This window comes from Poecilia formosa, unplaced genomic scaffold (genome assembly GCF_000485575.1).
Source record: "Poecilia formosa unplaced genomic scaffold, Poecilia_formosa-5.1.2 Scaffold470, whole genome shotgun sequence".
In the NCBI taxonomy this organism is placed as follows: domain Eukaryota; kingdom Metazoa; phylum Chordata; class Actinopteri; order Cyprinodontiformes; family Poeciliidae; genus Poecilia; species Poecilia formosa.
The window spans coordinates 381,447-399,344 of record NW_006800409.1 but is presented as its reverse complement, the minus strand read 5'-3'; the positions used below and the strand labels follow the sequence as shown (position 1 = coordinate 399,344).

General features: G+C 37.0%; 2 protein-coding genes across 19 annotated transcripts in view; one reads left to right on the top strand and one right to left on the bottom strand.

Moving 5' to 3' along the window:
* Positions 1 to 1,119: 1,119 nt before the first annotated feature.
* Positions 1,120 to 15,365, top strand: hyi (hydroxypyruvate isomerase). 6 transcript variants are annotated; one of them, XR_001659625.1, is made up of 10 exons: positions 1,122 to 1,443; positions 1,594 to 1,705; positions 3,437 to 3,551; positions 4,546 to 4,624; positions 5,128 to 5,177; positions 5,268 to 5,337; positions 8,280 to 8,414; positions 12,290 to 12,638; positions 14,463 to 14,559; positions 14,757 to 14,847. XR_001659625.1 is itself a non-coding variant. In XM_016664145.1 (8 exons), the coding sequence occupies exons 1-8, from the start codon at positions 1,245 to 1,247 to the stop codon at positions 14,903 to 14,905; spliced, it is 909 nt and encodes a 302-aa protein (XP_016519631.1). In that variant the 5' UTR covers positions 1,120 to 1,244; the 3' UTR covers positions 14,906 to 15,365. The 6 variants fall into 6 exon arrangements, 3 of the variants coding, with proteins under 3 accessions (XP_016519631.1, XP_016519630.1, XP_007578263.1); XR_001659624.1 differs by having other exon boundaries at positions 14,463 to 14,855; XR_001659626.1 differs by lacking the exon at positions 14,463 to 14,559 and having other exon boundaries at positions 14,757 to 14,838.
* Positions 12,702 to 17,898, bottom strand: part of szt2 (SZT2 subunit of KICSTOR complex) — a 190,187-nt gene continuing 184,990 nt past the window's right edge. For all 13 annotated transcript variants that reach the window (XM_007578194.2, XM_016664138.1, XM_016664140.1 and 10 more), the window contains 3 exons: positions 15,414 to 15,524; positions 13,616 to 13,684; positions 12,702 to 13,517 (listed from right to left, as the gene is read on the bottom strand). In XM_007578194.2, coding sequence (XP_007578256.1) covers positions 13,374 to 13,517; positions 13,616 to 13,684; positions 15,414 to 15,524 — 324 coding nt within the window. In that variant the 3' untranslated portion in view covers positions 12,702 to 13,373. The remainder of the gene's footprint in view (positions 13,518 to 13,615; positions 13,685 to 15,413; positions 15,525 to 17,898) is intronic.

The window sequence follows — 17,898 nt, the reverse complement described above, 5'->3', positions numbered from 1 at the left end:
ATTTCTTATAAAGGGAAAGACTCCAGAATGGGTTATAGTTAATTATTCTGAAAGATTTAAAGATAGCATAATTATATAAAGTCATGATTAAAAGGGGAATAACAGATCATCTAGCAGTTTTTACAGTTTAATTATCTGCCATATTAGCTTTAGAATGGTTGCTTGATGATATTAGGGAAGAAAGTAAATCTATAATTGCATCAGATAGTCATAAGCTGCATTATTAAGATAAAATCTGGCAAATCTTGTAGATTGGATTTATTATATATCACTTATTAGTTCAGCTACATAATAAGAAATGTTTTGTTCGATTTGTCTGGATTACTGCACATGTAGGTATAGAAGGAAATGAAGAAGTAGATATATTAGCTAAACAGGCCCTGAAATCAGATATTATTAACCTAAGTATCTTTAAGCAAAAGTGAGGGGGAAATCTGTGATTCACAATAAAATCCTTAAGGTTTGGCAGGAACAATGGGATAATCATGATACTGGCAGACATATATAATTAAAAAGAATGTGGGGGATAATAAATGTATGAATGGAAGGCAGAAAGAAGAGGTAGTCATATCTCGACTTAGAATTGGTCATACTGGACTTAATAGTTCTATTTTTCAAAAAGGAAAACATGAAACTGGCACTTGTAATTATTGTAATCAGATGGAAACAGTGGAACATGTCATATTAGAATGTAATAAGTATTCAGAGGAACGTCAGCATTTAAAATTGATACTAAATACAGATTAAATAGGATTTTCTATGATAAATCTTTTAGGAAATAAATCAAATTCTGTTAGAATCAATTTTTAATTTTTAAAAAACACTGGGTTATTTAATCATACTTAAAGTATGTATACATGTGGATACACACACACACACACACATATATATATATATATATATATATATATATATAGAACTGAAGCACATATATATATATGCTTCAGTTCTATATATATATATGAGTGTGTATCGATGTGAATTTGCACATTCGTGCATATTAAATTCCCTCTGAGATCATTGATGACCACACTCCAGTCTGGTAGGTGGCGGTAAATGCACCTTAAGTTGGTTGCCATCCACCAATAATACACAAATTAATTAGAAGAAGAAGAATTAGAATTAGAAGAAGAAGAAGAATGGCGTTGGCGTTAACGTAGGACTCGGACGCTGACGTTTCGCCTATGTGGTAGTGTAGTCTGGCTGCCTGACCACAGGGTCATTGACTCAAACTGGTTAACAACATGGCTGCGTTAAAGTTTTGTGCGAATATTTCCTGGCTGTTTACTGAGCATCCAGACTTCAGCCAGAGAATATACGCGGCTGCTTCTGCCGGGTTTCAAGCTGTGGAAGCAGCTTGGCTTTACGATTCGGACCTGTCGGAGCTCCAGAAAGCCAAGGAGGCAACGAGAGTGGAAGTCGTTCTTATCAACACCCCACCAGGTGGCTAAAGCACCGAGATAAATGGCAGAGGCAGCAGAGACACTGCTGATGTTATGTTTATTTGATTTTTCTTTTATGACAAGTGCTTTAAGACAACATTTATTGTGATTGGCGGCGCTATATAAACTGAACTATATGGTTGTGTTGCAGGGGATATCAAGGCAGGTGATCTCGGTTTGGGAGCAGTTCCAGGGAGAGAGCTGGAGTTTAGAAAAGGGCTGGATCTTACTCTGAAGTATGCAAAAGCTTTGAACTGCAAGAGGTCAGAGAACACTCTTCCTGAAAACTTTTGTGCTTTTGAGACTCTTCCCATAGGAAGCAACTGACATAATAAAAGTATTTGAAATTTTATAAATATTTGTCAATGTCAACCTATTGACAGTTACAAAAGTAATGAAAGGAAAATTTGATGGAGATTTCCTTTTGTGTTTGCAGTGCTGGGTGTGCCTCCCAATTCCATCAATTCTCATCTTCAGTTCTTTGTCTGGAATTTGTCCAGTTTTTGTCTCCTTGGGCTGAGTTCTCATGATGCCTTTCAGTGGCAAATTAGTGAACAGGAGTTTTTGTGAATAATACAGAAAGTGTTATAAGCTCGGTGGTTGGGGCACTAGGGCAGTACACTACTGTCCACTGAATTCTGCTAAAAAGTGTTAAAAGTTGACAGGAAATTTTAAAACATACTAGATAATTATGTTATTGGAATATATTATTGACGATACTTAAACACCACCAACAGTGTTTTCTTATTTAAAAAAGGGCAAATACAAAAAAAAAAAAATACAATTGAATATTTTTTGCACTTCAGTAAATCCTAATCAGCAAGTGGATCCTAAGACAAGGATCCACATCTTGCATCTAGAGGTAAAGTAATGTTATTATGGATGGAGGATTTATTTTACTTTAAATGTACATCAGGACAGAATCCAGCACTTTTGATCCTACCAAACTAGAAAGTTGTCAGATTTATTTCTCAACACGTAACCATTGTATACTCTAATTATTTCAGAAAATTGTGTCACTCCATAAGTGGCATCTCATTGGAACATGTTTGAGGATAACTTTGACTGGAAAAGGATTTGGACTTTAATTTTTACTCATTAAATGCAACGTATCATTTACAATAATTCACACACTCTACTCGTCCAAAATCTTTTTACAAAGTTTTAACAAAAGTATAAATATACATGGCTTTTTTTGTGAAGGTAACCTGAAAGATGTTTTTTTAATTTTGGTCTTGCCCCTTCTCTACTTAATTTTGGAAAAATATTTGCATTTTGATTTCTACTTTTATTGAACCAGATCTGTCCCTTTGCTTTGAAAATACATTACTTGGCTTCATTGACTACCCAGCTAAATGGGTTATTATGTCACTAATCTTATATCTTATCCTATACTTAGCCAAATGGGATAATTACAAATGCTGTTAAACTAATCAAAAACCACTTGTCTCCATTTATGAAAAGGAGGTCATATGATATATTAAAACCATTAGAAATTCCACCAATATGAAACCCATTAAAATGTGTACCTTATGTGCTCTCTTAATGTATTATTTTAAGGTATTGTCTCTGTGTGCAACCCTCTGGTGGCTGTCATTACACTGGATTTTGTTGTACTATTTTGCATTATTTCTCAATAATTATTTTACAAAAGCAGTGTAATCTCCTCCACAAAATGTAAACAAAAGTAGTGTGGCATCGCACTACCGTTATAGTGTGATGCAACACTACAAAGGTAGGTTGACCTGATGTCAACATCTTAAGACATCAGGTTTTAAGATGTTGTAGGATTTCTCTTTGCAAATGTGTCAAACATCAGGTTTTCCACATGTGATATAATCCTCTCTAATAGCCATCTCTTTTCTTCCTGTTTTGTAGATCATATAAATTGAAAAAGAAATATTATTTAACCCAGTGTCTTAACTGAGGGGCTCAGCATTATTTTACAAGTTTCCTGGTTTATTGCAGTGAAGAAAACTGTGATCTCTTGACAGAATTCACCTAATGGCAGGAAGGATTCCAGTGGATGCTCACAGAGCTGCGATTGCAAGAGAAATGGAGGATGTCTTTGTGCAGAACCTAAACTATGCAGCTGGTATCTTGGCCAAGGTCAGGTTATTTGTTTGGTAGCAAGGTTGGGGGTCTCTCTGCATGGAGTTTGCATGTTCTCCCTGTGCATGTGTGGGTTTTCTTTTCTTCAGGTACTCCGGCTTCCTCCCACAGTCCAAAAACATGACTGTCAGGTTAATTGGCCTCTCTAAATTCTCCCTAGGTGTGTGTGTGTGTGTGGTTGTTTGTCCTGTCTGTCTCTGTGTTGCCCTGCGACAGACTGGCCACCTGCCCAGGTGACCCCGCCTCTCACCCGGAACGTTTGCTGGAGATGGACACCAGCACCGCTCCCGACCCCACTAAGGGACAAGGGTGTATGGAAAATGGATGGATAAATATATATTCACCTAGTTGAACCATGAATCCAGATCCCTTCACACACAAAGCAGATAAATGCATCCAAACGCACAGTCTCTCAAATTCCTCCTGGTTCCCATCTGCAGAGAAATCTGCGCTAGTTCATCAGTCAGTTGGATCTGTCTGATCAAACCGATCAATTGAGCTCTGCAAGCGCAGTCCGGTGTGCGCTTTTACGAGGATTTTTTTGTGTAGTTTTGCTTCCATGGAGCGGCTCATCCTGAGCGCCGCTCTCCTTCCCGGTGTGGGAGGGTAATGTTGAAAACTCAGGGAGAGTGAAGTTTAATTCTTCGCAGCGGTGGAGCCACGTTTGCATTGGTTGTGCAGCGGACTGCACATTTAACCTTGGCACATTTATTTATTTCCTAAAGATAAACTGCTGGCTCCTCTGTTTAGACTATAACTGAATTAACACAACATTGCATTCTCTTTAGTTTTCTCTGTTCTTTAATGGAGACTGAAATTAAACGCACCATTTCAACCAAAGGTTTGTAATGCGCTTCCTAACCAGACGCTCCAAAGCGTCCAGTCCATAACTCTTCAACATGCTGTCAGCTCCCGGTCAGAAAGACGCACTTAGTTAATTTCGATGGTTTTTATTGGAGTTCAGCAGTCATAATCAGAATGTTCCCAACAGGAAGGAATCACTGGATTGATTGAGCCAATCAACACAAGAATTACAGACCCCCGCTACTTTCTGGACTCCCCTCATCAAGGTAAGACTGGCTGCCTCTAAGAACAGCAGAGTCACTGATTCAGGTGGTTGACAGATTACACTTCCAAAGCAACGTCTCACCTCATCTTGAACACAGGTCTTTTGAGTAAAATTGTGAGTATATGGTACATTTAGAGACAGTAGTTTGATGTGAAAGTAGAAGAAAAAATATAAATAATGACGGAAAACAAAGAAAATTTGTGCATTCACAAGCGGTGTCATTTTTATCAAAGAAAAACAGATGCAGCTAAATGTTTGCTTTTCTACGTTGTGTTGTACTCATTTCATTATGAAAAACACTGAATAATTTTCCAAATAATTGTGATTACTAAGTTAGATGTTTTATTCTTTTAAGTGGCTTTTTGTTAATTCAGGAATACCAGATTAGTTGGAACTTTTCATGATCTGTTCATGTTTTTTATTATATTGTATATTTGTTAGAACTCGGACTGAAGCAGAACCGTATATGGAGCATAATTTTTGGTTCTGTTGGATCTTTTGCAGCTGCAGCAATACTGGAGAAGGTTGGCAAGTCCAACATCCAGCTACAGATGGTAGGTACTTTGAAAATGTGTCTCAACTTAGGGAAAGAATATAAATCAAACAGTCATCAATTTACTCACTAGTTGCATCCACTGTTGCAGGACATATTTCACTGGCAAATAATGGATGGAAATCTGACAAAAAACATGCACAAATATTTTCCCATAATAGGTAAGTTGAAAGAATAAAGTATGACATGTATGATGGCACAACATACACAAATACTGGTTCAATAGTGGTTCAGTGTTAAAATGTGGACTAGAATTCATTGATTTATGTTGAAATACTGAAGTGCATTGCAGTCCTTCCTAAACCTGGATAAAAAAGTGAAATTGAGTTTCTTGTTGGGACTGTCCTGAAGACGTTTGCAGAATTAGAATGAGTCTGCACATATTTAAAACAAGCCAAATGTCTAAATACACATTTTATGATCCAATACTCAGTTTTCTGAAGCGTTACCTGACACATTTTAAACTTTCCTAGTATTGGTAGAACCAACAGAACTAGAAATTAAAACTCAAAAACAATACAACACTAAATAAAACAGGGCCTTCCCCAGGATGCACATTATTCATGTTTCAAAAATGTGTCAAATGGTTACATTCTTGACACCTATGTAAGTTTAAGAGCATAGTTTTCATTTTCCACTGACATCTGAACACGACTCTAGTGTGTAATGAACACTGTAACCAAGTTGAAGACTTTGCTTACTATCGGCAACATTTCTGTCACTGATGCTTTGTCTCTATGAATTGATGATAATAACAGTACAAATGATTACGAAGAGACAGAATGTACTGTTGTGGGAAATAAAAAGAAGATCTTGTTTGAAGAAGTTTTGAAGAGAAAAAACCTCAACAGAACAACAGCTTCTGAGGAAAAATCATTTGCTCTTAAACATTTTCAGAGAGCTGTGTGCATATTCTAAAAAAACACCCATTATCTGGGGAAAAATTCAGTTAAGCAGCAATGCATCCAAAGATGAGTATCTTTGGTTATGCACTGTAGATACAGTGTACTGGATGTGCAAAATTAATCGTTTTGACTGTTTTGACAGCCTTTAGCTGTGTCAAAACAGTGTATTTTGTTTTGTGTACTTTTACATAATTCATGATTTTTAGGTACTTTTTGTTACAGTTTTATATAATGTTTTACTACCATCTAATTCTAACCTCATAAGACCGACAGTTTTTGTCTGTCAATGCTCAAGCTATAGTTTACATCAGAACATTCCTCCACAGTATTCTGTTATATGGACAACATGACCAATCAATTTGACTGTCTTACACTGAAACAAGGCTTTGTCGTTCTGAGGCACTGACATGTTCATTGATTCAGATATTTATTTGAGAAATGGACCAAAATCCATAGATTTTGAGAATTTGTTAGGAAGATAAATTTAAAATATGTTAGTTTTAAAACCTAACCACATGTACAATATTATATAAAATTAACAGCATTTTAAAATGAGAACATTTGGTTCGAAATTGCCAGTGGTCGTCTCATTTGTAGGATGTTTCTATTAAATATAACACAATAAGTTGAATTAAAATAGTTTAGTTTTAGTTTTCTATAATTTAAAACACAGCTAGTTTCTCTGTGGACTGAGCAGGCATCCACAGGGGGTCGTGGCTCTGTGTGTGACTTTAACCTTTTAACCATCTTGATAAGATTTAAACAGCTGGTGTAAAACTGAATGCAACATAGAATATCTGTAAAACACATAATCTAATTTGTAATAAAAAAAATCAAAAATCAAATCAAATTTTATTTGTATAGCACATTTCAGCAGCAAGGCATTTCAAAGTGCTTTACATAATTAAAATAAAAACAGTATGTAATAAACAGTGAGAATCTCTCCTAGTTAGCAACATGTCTTGATTGAAATAGCTTACTTATAGTTTTTGGATTAATAACTTATTCTGCCCTATCGACCTTTGTGTTACCTGTAGCTACAGCAGATTGTTTGCTAAGATCTTCTGATCTGCCTTTTGTCTGTGTGGGAACCAATCAGGAGAAGTTCCAGCTTCACACTGATATGTGAAAAGCCATAAAGCAGGATGAGTTCAGGCCAGTGGAGGAGAAGCTCTGCTTCCACTTCGTTTAGATAAAGGTGACAACTGATGTTTGATCTTGAAAACAAATTGCAGGGAGTTTCTAACTTTAAAGAGGGTTGAGACAGCTCCTGGGTGGATGAGCAAAGATACGCCTTATTTGAATAAATTAAAGAGAAGAATACGCCTTTACTATAAAAATTTGTGCATGTGAGGAACAAACCAGATTTGCTTTTGCAACTCTCCAAAGAGGTCTTTGCTTTTCTTTCTTTCTTCTTCTTTTCTATTTGTCTCAGCTAAATTGAATGTCTGTTTTAGTTTGTATGAAGTGTCTGTGTTGTTGATGTCATGTTATACTTTAAATGTTTGAATAAACTCTGAAAATGTATGACCTGGAGCGTTAACTGTCATCTCTATGTGGCTTTTGTTTCCACGTATGAAATCATTGAATCCGGGAGCACAAGAGAATATAACGAGCCAGAAGTTAATGATTTTGTTCTCTACATTAACTAGATTTTGTAGGTAATCCATGGTGTGTGGCTGTTTGATGCATTTCACAAAAAATGTTTGACATTTGCAAAACAGTAAATATCTCAATTTGTACTAATGACTGAGAAAATTAAATAGACTAGACTGTCTCTATGCTCTATAGATCTGAGTGCTTTATTTTTAAAACACTCAGATCACCTGCTTGGATTTTCCTGAGTGTATGACAAGGATGAGCCAGGTTAAGTAGTTTGGAGATGAAGTTAAAAAATAAAATAAACACCGAGATCATTTTAAAGTGGACAGAAAGAATTATGGTGATTTTGAATAAGGAATGTCGAATTATAAAGTCCAGGGAGGAAGAAGAGAGGAAGACAACGGAGGAAGTGAAAAAAAATATGCTGAGTTCAAGAAGCAGTTTATTCATTTGCTTGCATGTTCTTTAAAATTTGATTTAAACATGATGTGGAACCAGGTCAAAAAAAAATTGTATCACATTGTGATTTCACATTGTGTACTATGCATGAGATGCATAGTAGGCAGTGATCTAAAAATAAATGTCTTGTTACTCAGGCCATGTTCAGATTGCACAGGTTCCAGGCAGGAATGAACCCGACAGTGATGGAGAGCTGTGCTACAGATACCTGTTAAACACACTGGAAAAGCTTGGCTATCAAGGATACATTGGCTGTGAATACAAGCCACTTGGTAAGTCTTTAATTATTGTCGATGTAATTCAAGGATGTCGACTGATAATCGTTTCTGTTACCTGCAGACTCCACAGAAAAGAGTCTGGGGTGGATCCAACAATACTGGACCCAATATTCATGAACTTTTCTGAAAGTCCAGTGGCCTTATAATTTTCCTTAAAGCTGTAGTATGTAACTTCAGAATATATAAGCTTGCAATGGATTTGCGGGCTGAACCCGCCTCTCACCCGTTGACTGCTGGAGATGGGCACCAGCGCACCTCATGACCCCATTAGGGACAGGTGTGTATAATAATGGATGGGTATTTGTTATTACTCATTTGTTATAAATGAGCTCGATTGACAACGATAAGACTACTAGTGGCTCTGATTGGTTGTTTTTGACCAAGAGCTGTGCTTTTCTGCAAATGAGAATAGTAGCCCTAGGAAATGGTGGAGATGCTCAATCTTTTCACAGACTATGATCATCAGATTACCCGTCTCAAACTGTCATGAGCAACAAAAAACATTTTTTCTAAATTGCATACCACAGCTTTGAAGTGTCCTTTATGAAAACCACTGAAGGAGAGCCTTCCAGTGCAGTGGAGGTCCAAACTCCTGCAACATGAAGATGACTTTTGTATCACATTCTACATTTTGCTACAGATCTAGTGAATATATGATCATTTATATTTTTACTACATATCAAGATACTCGGGTGTTATTTTGACACATTTAGCACCTTGTAAAAATGTATTTGATCTTCCCTCCTTATTTTGCTTACATGTAAAAAAGATTTTTTTTTAAATAAAAGATTTACACTTATGTGTAAATCAATTTGGACAAATTTGGGGATATAATCAACCTTGGAATGTTTATTTTGTATCTTGGTAATTATTCTGCCTAAAATCCTGATCTGCTTGATGGAGACTCTGACAAGCAGGTTTTAAAAAAGATAAGTGAAAGAAATGATGTTTCTGTGATGGAGCACAGAAACGTCAGCAACTCAATTGGTCAACCAAACGTTGATGCTAGTGTTGACGTTACTGATGTAATAATGATGGTGAAGAAACCATCATCCTTCAGGTCCATGAACCCTGAGGGACCTGAAGGAAATAATGATTCTGTCATTTATGGTGTTTTTTTCCCCATTTTATGTCTGTTTTTCTAGTGATCATAAACGGTAAGACAATTCCATGTGTAAAATAAGTGAAAAGCACAAAATTAAAGCATAAAAGTATTGTAACTGAATAATTGAATAGTGGAGGCCAAAAGGCATGTTTTAACATTTTCTCTTACAGAAGGGAGCAACTAGGATTACACATAGTTAAATTAATGCTGTGATTCTTGAGAAGAGGGCAAAATGGGTTTACATTTTCCCCCAATTTTTTAAAAATTATTCCTCAAGCTTAAGTATTCAAATATGACAAATAATGTTTTGGAAATGTAAAGATGCTAAGGTGCAGGCTCCCAGTTGCAACATTTTTTTGAAAATTACGTTTTTAATGGACCTGACCCAGAACTTTGTCATCACCATCTGACAAAAATAAATATAAAATGATTTTTTAATTACCCTGTTAGTGATATTTTTACTCAGTTTTAAAGACAAATGCTTCTAAAGAAACAAAAGAAATGTTTAAAACAAAAAAACAAAGTCCATCTGACTGAGTTGACACAGAGCTGAAGGTGGGTGACAAACTAGTGAATAAAATGAAAAACTTGATACATATGAAGTAATGCCTTTATGTAAAATACATTAAAATGAATTAATAATTAATTATACTTAATTGTCATATTATCTTGGTATTCCTTTAATTGTTTTAAACTATTATAATGTATTGAGTTCTGCTCCAGGACAAACTATTTTAAAGACACCATCCACCTACTACTATGTATAAAATAAAAAAAATATTCAGCAAACACCAGGAAAACATACATTGTTGTGCTCACATGACCCAGGTTAGTTTAGTCAGATATTTGGAAAAAAAATATGTTGTGTATATTTTATTCAAATGTTGTGCTTTATCCATAGGAGCTGTTTTGTCCCTTTACTCAAGAATCACTGAATGAATCTTGTTTTTATTTTATAGAAACATACCTGTATGTAATCAAATTGTGGTTAAAGTTATCCGATTCCTTATATGTTGGATCAGATATGCTAATGATTAAATAAGTTTTAGTTAAAAGAGTTGTGATTTTTGACAATGATTCTGAAGAGAATATAAACTACATAAACTGTGAAGTGAAGTGTGATGGGGTGTTGAGTAACCTGAGAACACGTGAGATTGTTCCATATTTTAATGCAGATTATTGGCTAATGATGGCTACATTGTTATAATTCAAACTCATCTGAAAGCCTGTAACTGAAGCCTGTGTTAGACTCTGATGAACTAATTGTTCTTTTACAGAAGTAGTCAATTAGTCTTCAAACCCAAGACGGTATTACTTCTGAGGGCTGGAAAGCTGAGACGGATAATGCATTAAAAACTGACCAATAAGCAGTGAATGAAGGGATGTGGCAGAAGGAAAATCTCAGCTGCTGCAAAGAGGCAGAATAAGGGTAGACTGCTGAATTATTCTGGCAGATAAAGGGAAGCTCAAGACATTTACAAGAACCATGCAGCAGAAGAAGAGAACCTCAGCCACGGCTGAAAAGACTTTGCTTTGTGTAAGGCAGGAGGGTCAAACTAATTTTCATTTTGGGCCAAATCAAAAATCTGAATGTTCTTAAAGGGCCAGTTGTGTCAGAATGTATTGATAAAACCAATTAAACTGTTAAAAAATCAATAAATAGCTGTTTGTTTCAGCATTCAATAAGTGTATCTTAAAATTAAATAATTGCTGATCAGTCCCTCCAGAGTTTTGTGATTGTTTTTGTATTTTTTGCAATCAAAATCGCAGATTTTGTGGTACTAATTTAGAAGTATTTCAATCACAGACTATAACTTGACATCACGTAATCCTGAGGCAGCAGTCACTTAAACTCAATGTTTTTGACCAATTTTGAGAAAAAAAAGTGCAGCAAAATCAAAAATATAATTTGGGGATCTGTTGATTTTGTGTGAAAACCTGAAGTCTCATTGTAATTTAGAGTCTAGAGGGCCACATAAAAAGTTACGGCAGGCCAGATTTTGATTCAGCAAATCCAGAGGGAGATCTGGATTTGCTGCCAGATCTCCCAACTCTGTGCACACAGATTTGGCCTCCCTCATTAGGTGTGACTTAAACCCCGAGAACAAAGAAGAAGAACTTGGATGGTGAGAAACCAGGTTCCATTGCCCTGTTTCTATGATCTTCCTCCTCCTTCACCAGAGGGAGGAGAGAACTCTTGTTTTACAACACTGTATGCTGCATTTGGTTCTGCAAGTCTGACTCTCCTTAGTTTTCTTGTTTAATTAGTTAAGTAGTTTTGAAGTTAATTTCTCAGTATTTCAGTTTCATTTTGTCATAGGTCATTCATTCATAAGATCTGAATGGAATTGTATTCCATTCAGAATATATATATAATATATACACACACACATACACACACACACACATCCTTGTTTTTTCACTAGTAGCTAGATTACATGCCAAAGTGCTGCACAGAATATTTCGTAAAGTTGGGCTATTTTGTTAATAAATTCTCAAACTTGATTAGAAATAAGCGTTCCAGTGGTCATTTTTTGTGTAAAGAGTTTCTTCTGACAGAGTTGGTGTCCCCATTAAAGTAATAAATTGTAATGTTAATTTCATCAACAATAAATTATTAATAATTATTAATCATTACATAAGCCAAATATTGATGTGAGTTCTGATTCCCCACAACTTTGATGCCACTTTATGAGGTCTACAAAAATGTAGGTTTCTAGAATTCTAACTCAACATTTTCTTATTGAACTCTGTCACCTGGGAGGAGTCAGTGGATAAAGCCTGTGGACGAAATACCTGCGTTATACTGAGTTTGCAGCAGAGGTTCAGCAGCCTGAAGTCCACCATGTGGAGGTTTGGTGCTGAGGATTTGTAGCAATGCCTACCTCAAAAAGACTTGGCAGCTGGAGGCTGGGAGCTACCAGAGCTATGTTGGCGTCTCATGAGAAAAGGAGTCAGTGGCTGTGGATAAAGAGAACAGCACTGCAAGAATTGATCACCCTTCACTGGCCAGTGAAACGGCCAAAACACTGTGACCCTGACGTATACTGAAGATGTTCCTATAAATGAACTTTTGTGAAGATGTCATCCTTCATCAACCCAAGTATCCATTGGTAGGTGCCTGCACACGAAGAATGTTTGTTAATCTCATCTTGTGCATAAAAAAATAGAAAGCCTTTTTAGAAGCTAAATCTTTTATTTTATTAACAATAACCAACTACAGAATGTTCTCCAGTTCAGATACCACTTACTTCACTGTCTTGCTAAATTCACCTTTTTACAATTCTTTATAATGTGTTGAACCTAAACACAATATACATGAATGAGTTAGTGCAGTGCTTAGATTACAGTGAGGTTCTCATGACAAATGTGACAGCAGTACATTTTTACAGACTCAGGCAGAGCAGAGAATGTCATCCTGGGGTCTGTTTGCTTCCCCACTGGTCAGTGTGTCAGGTAACCTTCTTACTTATGGTTAGCTTCATCTTAGCCTTGAAACTGTAAGATGAGTACCAGGTCACACTCATTCCTTCTCACAGACTACAGAAAAATCACTGATAACTCGACTTGTCACTGAAGCTAATGCTGATATTTTCTTACCTCACTGATTAGAGCTTTGTAAACCTACTCATTACATTAGGTTTAATTACGCAAAACCAATTGATTATGCCCTCTACACATTTAGAAGAACAGAAGAAGAAAAACAGATAAAGGCACTTCACGGCACCAATATGGCAGTAGGGCTTTAGGTACACACATTTTTCTGATATTTCCTAACATTTCTTGGCATAATAGAATATATGAATGATGTCATAAAGTACTTATGCGCATGAATTTTGCTGTCAGTTTTATAATAGTCCTGTCCAGAGGTTATAGCAGGCAGTGTTGATGACAGATTCCAGATGGTGGTACATAGACACCAGCTGAGGAGGTGGACTGCTGCTGGCCTGAGGCTGGGACGGCAGTGGTTCCCGAAATACAACCTTTAAGCTCTGTGGGATCAAGGCGATTGCAAAGAAAACACTCCACATGAATCAATTTTGAGCATAAAAATGATCAGCAAAACAGTCTAATTTGTTTAATAACTTACAGTTTTTCCTGCTTGGGTGTCCAGAAAAACCAAAACAAAACAATCTGTGAACTTCTGGTTAAGGACGGCCTTTAAAAAGATAACAGACATGGATCTAAATTAGCTAGACAATCTACACTCAAACACTTCAACCTCATCCTTTTACACCATTTACATGAATGACTATGTTAACATGATTGTGGTGGCACTGGTTTGGGTACAATGCCTAAAATCCTTAATAATATATATCTTTAAAAAATAATTGTCATTATAAAACATGTAATAAAAATACATGAACTGTAACAAAATTGAGTGCCTTTCCTTACAAACATTCATTCACAGAAAACCATTGCACATAACCATGACATTGGACGTAACACTAGCTGGCATTTAATGCCCTGATGGCAGCTAGGTATAAACTGTTTTTCAGTCTGTTTCTTCTTGCTTTTGTATGTTCAGCAGTTGTATGTAGCCATGGTGCTAAGAGTCTTTTAAATGATTCCTGCTTTTTCTAAGGCAGCGTAACCTGTGGAGTTCTTCAAGAAATGGCAGAGAGCAGCCGATGGTCTTCTGAAAAGATTTTATGATTCTCTTATGATAGCACAGAGTCACCCTCTGTGCTAATGAACAGAGGATGACTCTCCAGAGAATCTTCCTCTACTTTCAATAGATCATCGATAGAAGGACACCAATAGTTTTTGACAAATGTTATTTCTCCTGAGGTCTCTCAGGAAAAAAGAATCTCTGCTGGGCCTTCTTTGTCACATTAGCTGTGTTTACCCCAGGCCAGGTTATTCATGTTAATGTGGCCTCCAAGAAATGCAAGGCTGACACCTTCACCTTTTTTACTTCTAAAATCCACTTTAAGCTCCTTGGTCTTGGCTGTACCAGGACCAGTGTGGTGCCCTGTGCACACCGTCAGTCGCTCCACCCTGCTCCTGTAGGCAGACTCATCCAATCATGAGGTGAGACCCACTACAGTTTTATTGTCCACAAATTTAACAAGGGTGGTACTTTAACTCACTGCTGCCACAGGCTACTGGAGTATAAATGGACCAATTTTCCTCACTTTCCTCTTCTAGTACTCACCAATTTGCATTATTTGCTGTTATTTTAACTGTATTTTCTTTTTGTTTTCTCTCCATTGTTTTTCTCCTCATAGAAGCTGGTCTGGCGTTCTGTTTGTCTGGGATTCTTTCCTGGAGGAGGGCATCAGCTGAGATAATGCTGCCATCAAGTTATTTGTTTCTTCTTATGCATTCTGCTCTCTGTTCTCAAACCCCCAGTCAGTTGTGTCAGATGGCCACTTGAACTGAGCCAGGTTCTGGTTCTGCTGGAGGTTTCTTCCTGTTAAAAAGGATTTTTTCCTCTCTACTGTCACTACATGCATTCTTGGTATGAGGCATTTTTGTAAAGTCAATGTCACACGTGACTGTCACTATGTGCTCATCCAGGAGGAGTGAATACTGCAGATCAATGACTCAATGCAATATGCTGGGTTTCTTTAGAGAGAAACTTTTTAAACTACTTTGAAAATAAATTGAGCATACTCTACTGGGATCATAACTAGGATCAACGGGAATGTATGTATGACTGAACTGATATGATTTTTGCACAGTGCTTTGAAATGACATTTGTTGTGAATTGGCACTATACAAATAAAACTGAACTGAACTAAGTTCATGCTTAATGTTGGGTCAATTTTAAAGAAAGTCATAGTTTGTAAAATGAGGAATAATTACATTTCAGCTGACAAGTAAAAAGTACAGTTTAAAAAACATCTCTCAACATTGTGTTAATGCTGGGTTATTTTACTCACCAGATACTGGACGCCATTATCATCAAAGTGTCTGCAGCTCTGAGGGAATCGACTGAGTAGAACCTTAATCAGACTTTGGTACCATGCTGGACTCATGGTTAGGAAATAATCCTGCAGTGACACAACAGTCTCTTATCAACCATGTGACATCATATGTGTGATATTTTAGACCATTCTGGCTGAGTGTCTTAATTCAGTCAGAAGCTTTTGAAGTTATTTTACTAAATCTTCTTAAAAGATAGTAAAAGAAAAAGGTAAAAGATTAAGGAGGATGGTAAGAAAGAGAGAGATTTTATAGGATTCTGTTTGCATGTTTACTTTCTTAAGTTTTTGATATTTTAATGAGACTGCTTTTTTATTCATATAATGCGTTAGAATGTTTTTATTTTGAAAGTTCTTGGTTTTATCTATGCACACACACTCATACACATAAGGTTAAGGGAATGACCTCTTTAGGGCGTATCTAATGTAGGCGTAAAAAGGAACTGGACATGGTTGTTTGAGGTCATTTCTGTGTTGACCCTTAAGGACTCATGGATAGCTGTGGTCCAATGCTGTAACGGCAGACTATTTCTCTGTTGTCTCTATATATTTTTATTACATATTTTTGCTTTAATAAATTGGATGGTTGATTTTAACTCTGCTTTCTGATTTCTTGAGATGATCCCTCCCGAAAAAGAGTCTGAGTGCAACATCGTGCACCTGGCCTGCTCCAGAATGACTCAGATGCCGGAGTCGATGGATCTGTGGTTCTGTAGAAAATGTGAAACGTCGAACATGAGCATTATTTTCCAACAACTTCTGTCTATTGAAAGGAAGATTGCACTGCTGGAGGTGAACTTCGAGATCAATGCTGCCTGTGGAAGTGAGACAACTCTTCCTCAAATCAACGGAGAGGTTGTGCGCCTGTACCGAGCAGCTCACCCTGGAACGCTCAGGGTGCCAAGTTGAAACGGGAGTCTCGCACTGCGGATCCAATAAGAACAGGGAGAACCCTGCACCTGGCAACTTCAACACCTGCTCCGCCAAAACAAGTAGCTGCAACCAAAACGGCTCCACCGACCCCGCTCCCATGGACAAAGCAACCAGCCCAAGCCTCAAAACATTCTGACTCCGTGGGAATCCCACTGAAAAACAGATTTTCTGCACTCCAGTCTGAGCCTCTGAGTGAAAACCCACCTTCAAACATCAACAATGAGGCAAAACCATCACATCCACCCCACACTTTGTCTCCGAAGGACAAAGTGACCACCAGGAAAACGAAAGATATGCCAAGAGTGCTTATTGTTGGAGATGAAGCAGTAAATGGGATCAGCCATGTTTACAATGCCAAGAAAACGAGAGTGGTTTCTTTTCTTGGTGACACTGTATCTGATTTGACTCGCAAAGTGCTCTCACTAACCGCTGATCAGCCAAACATGGAGACTTTAGTTGTGCATGTTGGAGCCAATGATCTGGCAAAGTAAAAATCTGAGATTCTGAAAAAGGACTTTAATATTCTTCTGAACACTATGGGAAAATTAAAAATGAAGTTATTTCTCAGTGGTCCAATTCCATCACCTCAATGGGGAGATGAAAAACTTTCCAGGCTGTTCATGATAAACAAATGGCTGATTAAAACCTGCTCTACCAGCTCAGTGACCTTCATCGATAACCTCTGGGTCTATTGGCAGCGCTTTCACCTCTTTGGAAGAGGAGGACGCAATCTTAACAAACATGGGATAAAGCTGCTCACTGCAAACATTTTTTATTTTATCAACAAGGACAACAATGTGATCATCGCTTCAGAAGAAAGGCTCAAGGATGTCTGACTAGGATGGAAGTTCTTTATCCGTTAACCCAAGTGGACAAACAGCTACTGTCACAAAACGTTTTTTCACAGAAAACACAGCAGGAACATTTCATCAAATCTACTCTTCTTCCTCGCCCTTAAGCTGTAATGATGTAGATAAATTGGTAAATGATTTTCAGTCTAAACTTTCAGATATTGATTACATTGCCCCCATTAAAGTGAAGGTTGTGTCTGGTAGGAAGAAATCTCCATGGAGAAATGCACAAACAGTTCAATCTGCAAGACAACTCTGCCGTAGGGCCAAACAAAAATGGCGTAAAACTCAACTTTACGTTTATTATGAAATCTACAAAGAAAGACTACGTAACTATCACTCAGCACTAAAACATGCAAGAGAGGCTTTCTTTGCAGATGTCATAAACAAAAACATGAACAATGCTCGAGCTTTATTTGCAACAGTTGACAGGCTCACAAACCCTCCTATGACGTTACCACCTGAACTTCAATCTAATGCCGCCTGCAACAAGTTTTCCAGTTTTTTTTTCAGAGAAAATTCAAAAGATCAGAGGATTAATCTGCACATCCACTCCAAAGCCAATACCTATGCTGTGCCCAAACAAAACAAATACAGGAAAAATAACCTGATTTCAACTACTAAATTATAAAACCCTAGAAGAAATTATAAGTCAATTA

What these genes read in the sequence shown, in the direction of transcription:
- hyi (XM_016664144.1), top strand. Translation starts at nt 1,245, where the DNA reads ATGGCTGCGTTAAAGTTTTGTGCGAATATTTCCTGGCTGTTTACTGAG. An exon ending in TCTTATCAACACCCCACCAG is followed by an intron (nt 1,444 to 1,593) that starts GTGGCTAAAGCA and finishes GTTGTGTTGCAG; the next exon opens with GGGATATCAAGGCAGGTGAT. An exon ending in CAAATATTTTCCCATAATAG is followed by an intron (nt 5,338 to 8,279) that starts GTAAGTTGAAAG and finishes CTTGTTACTCAG; the next exon opens with GCCATGTTCAGATTGCACAG.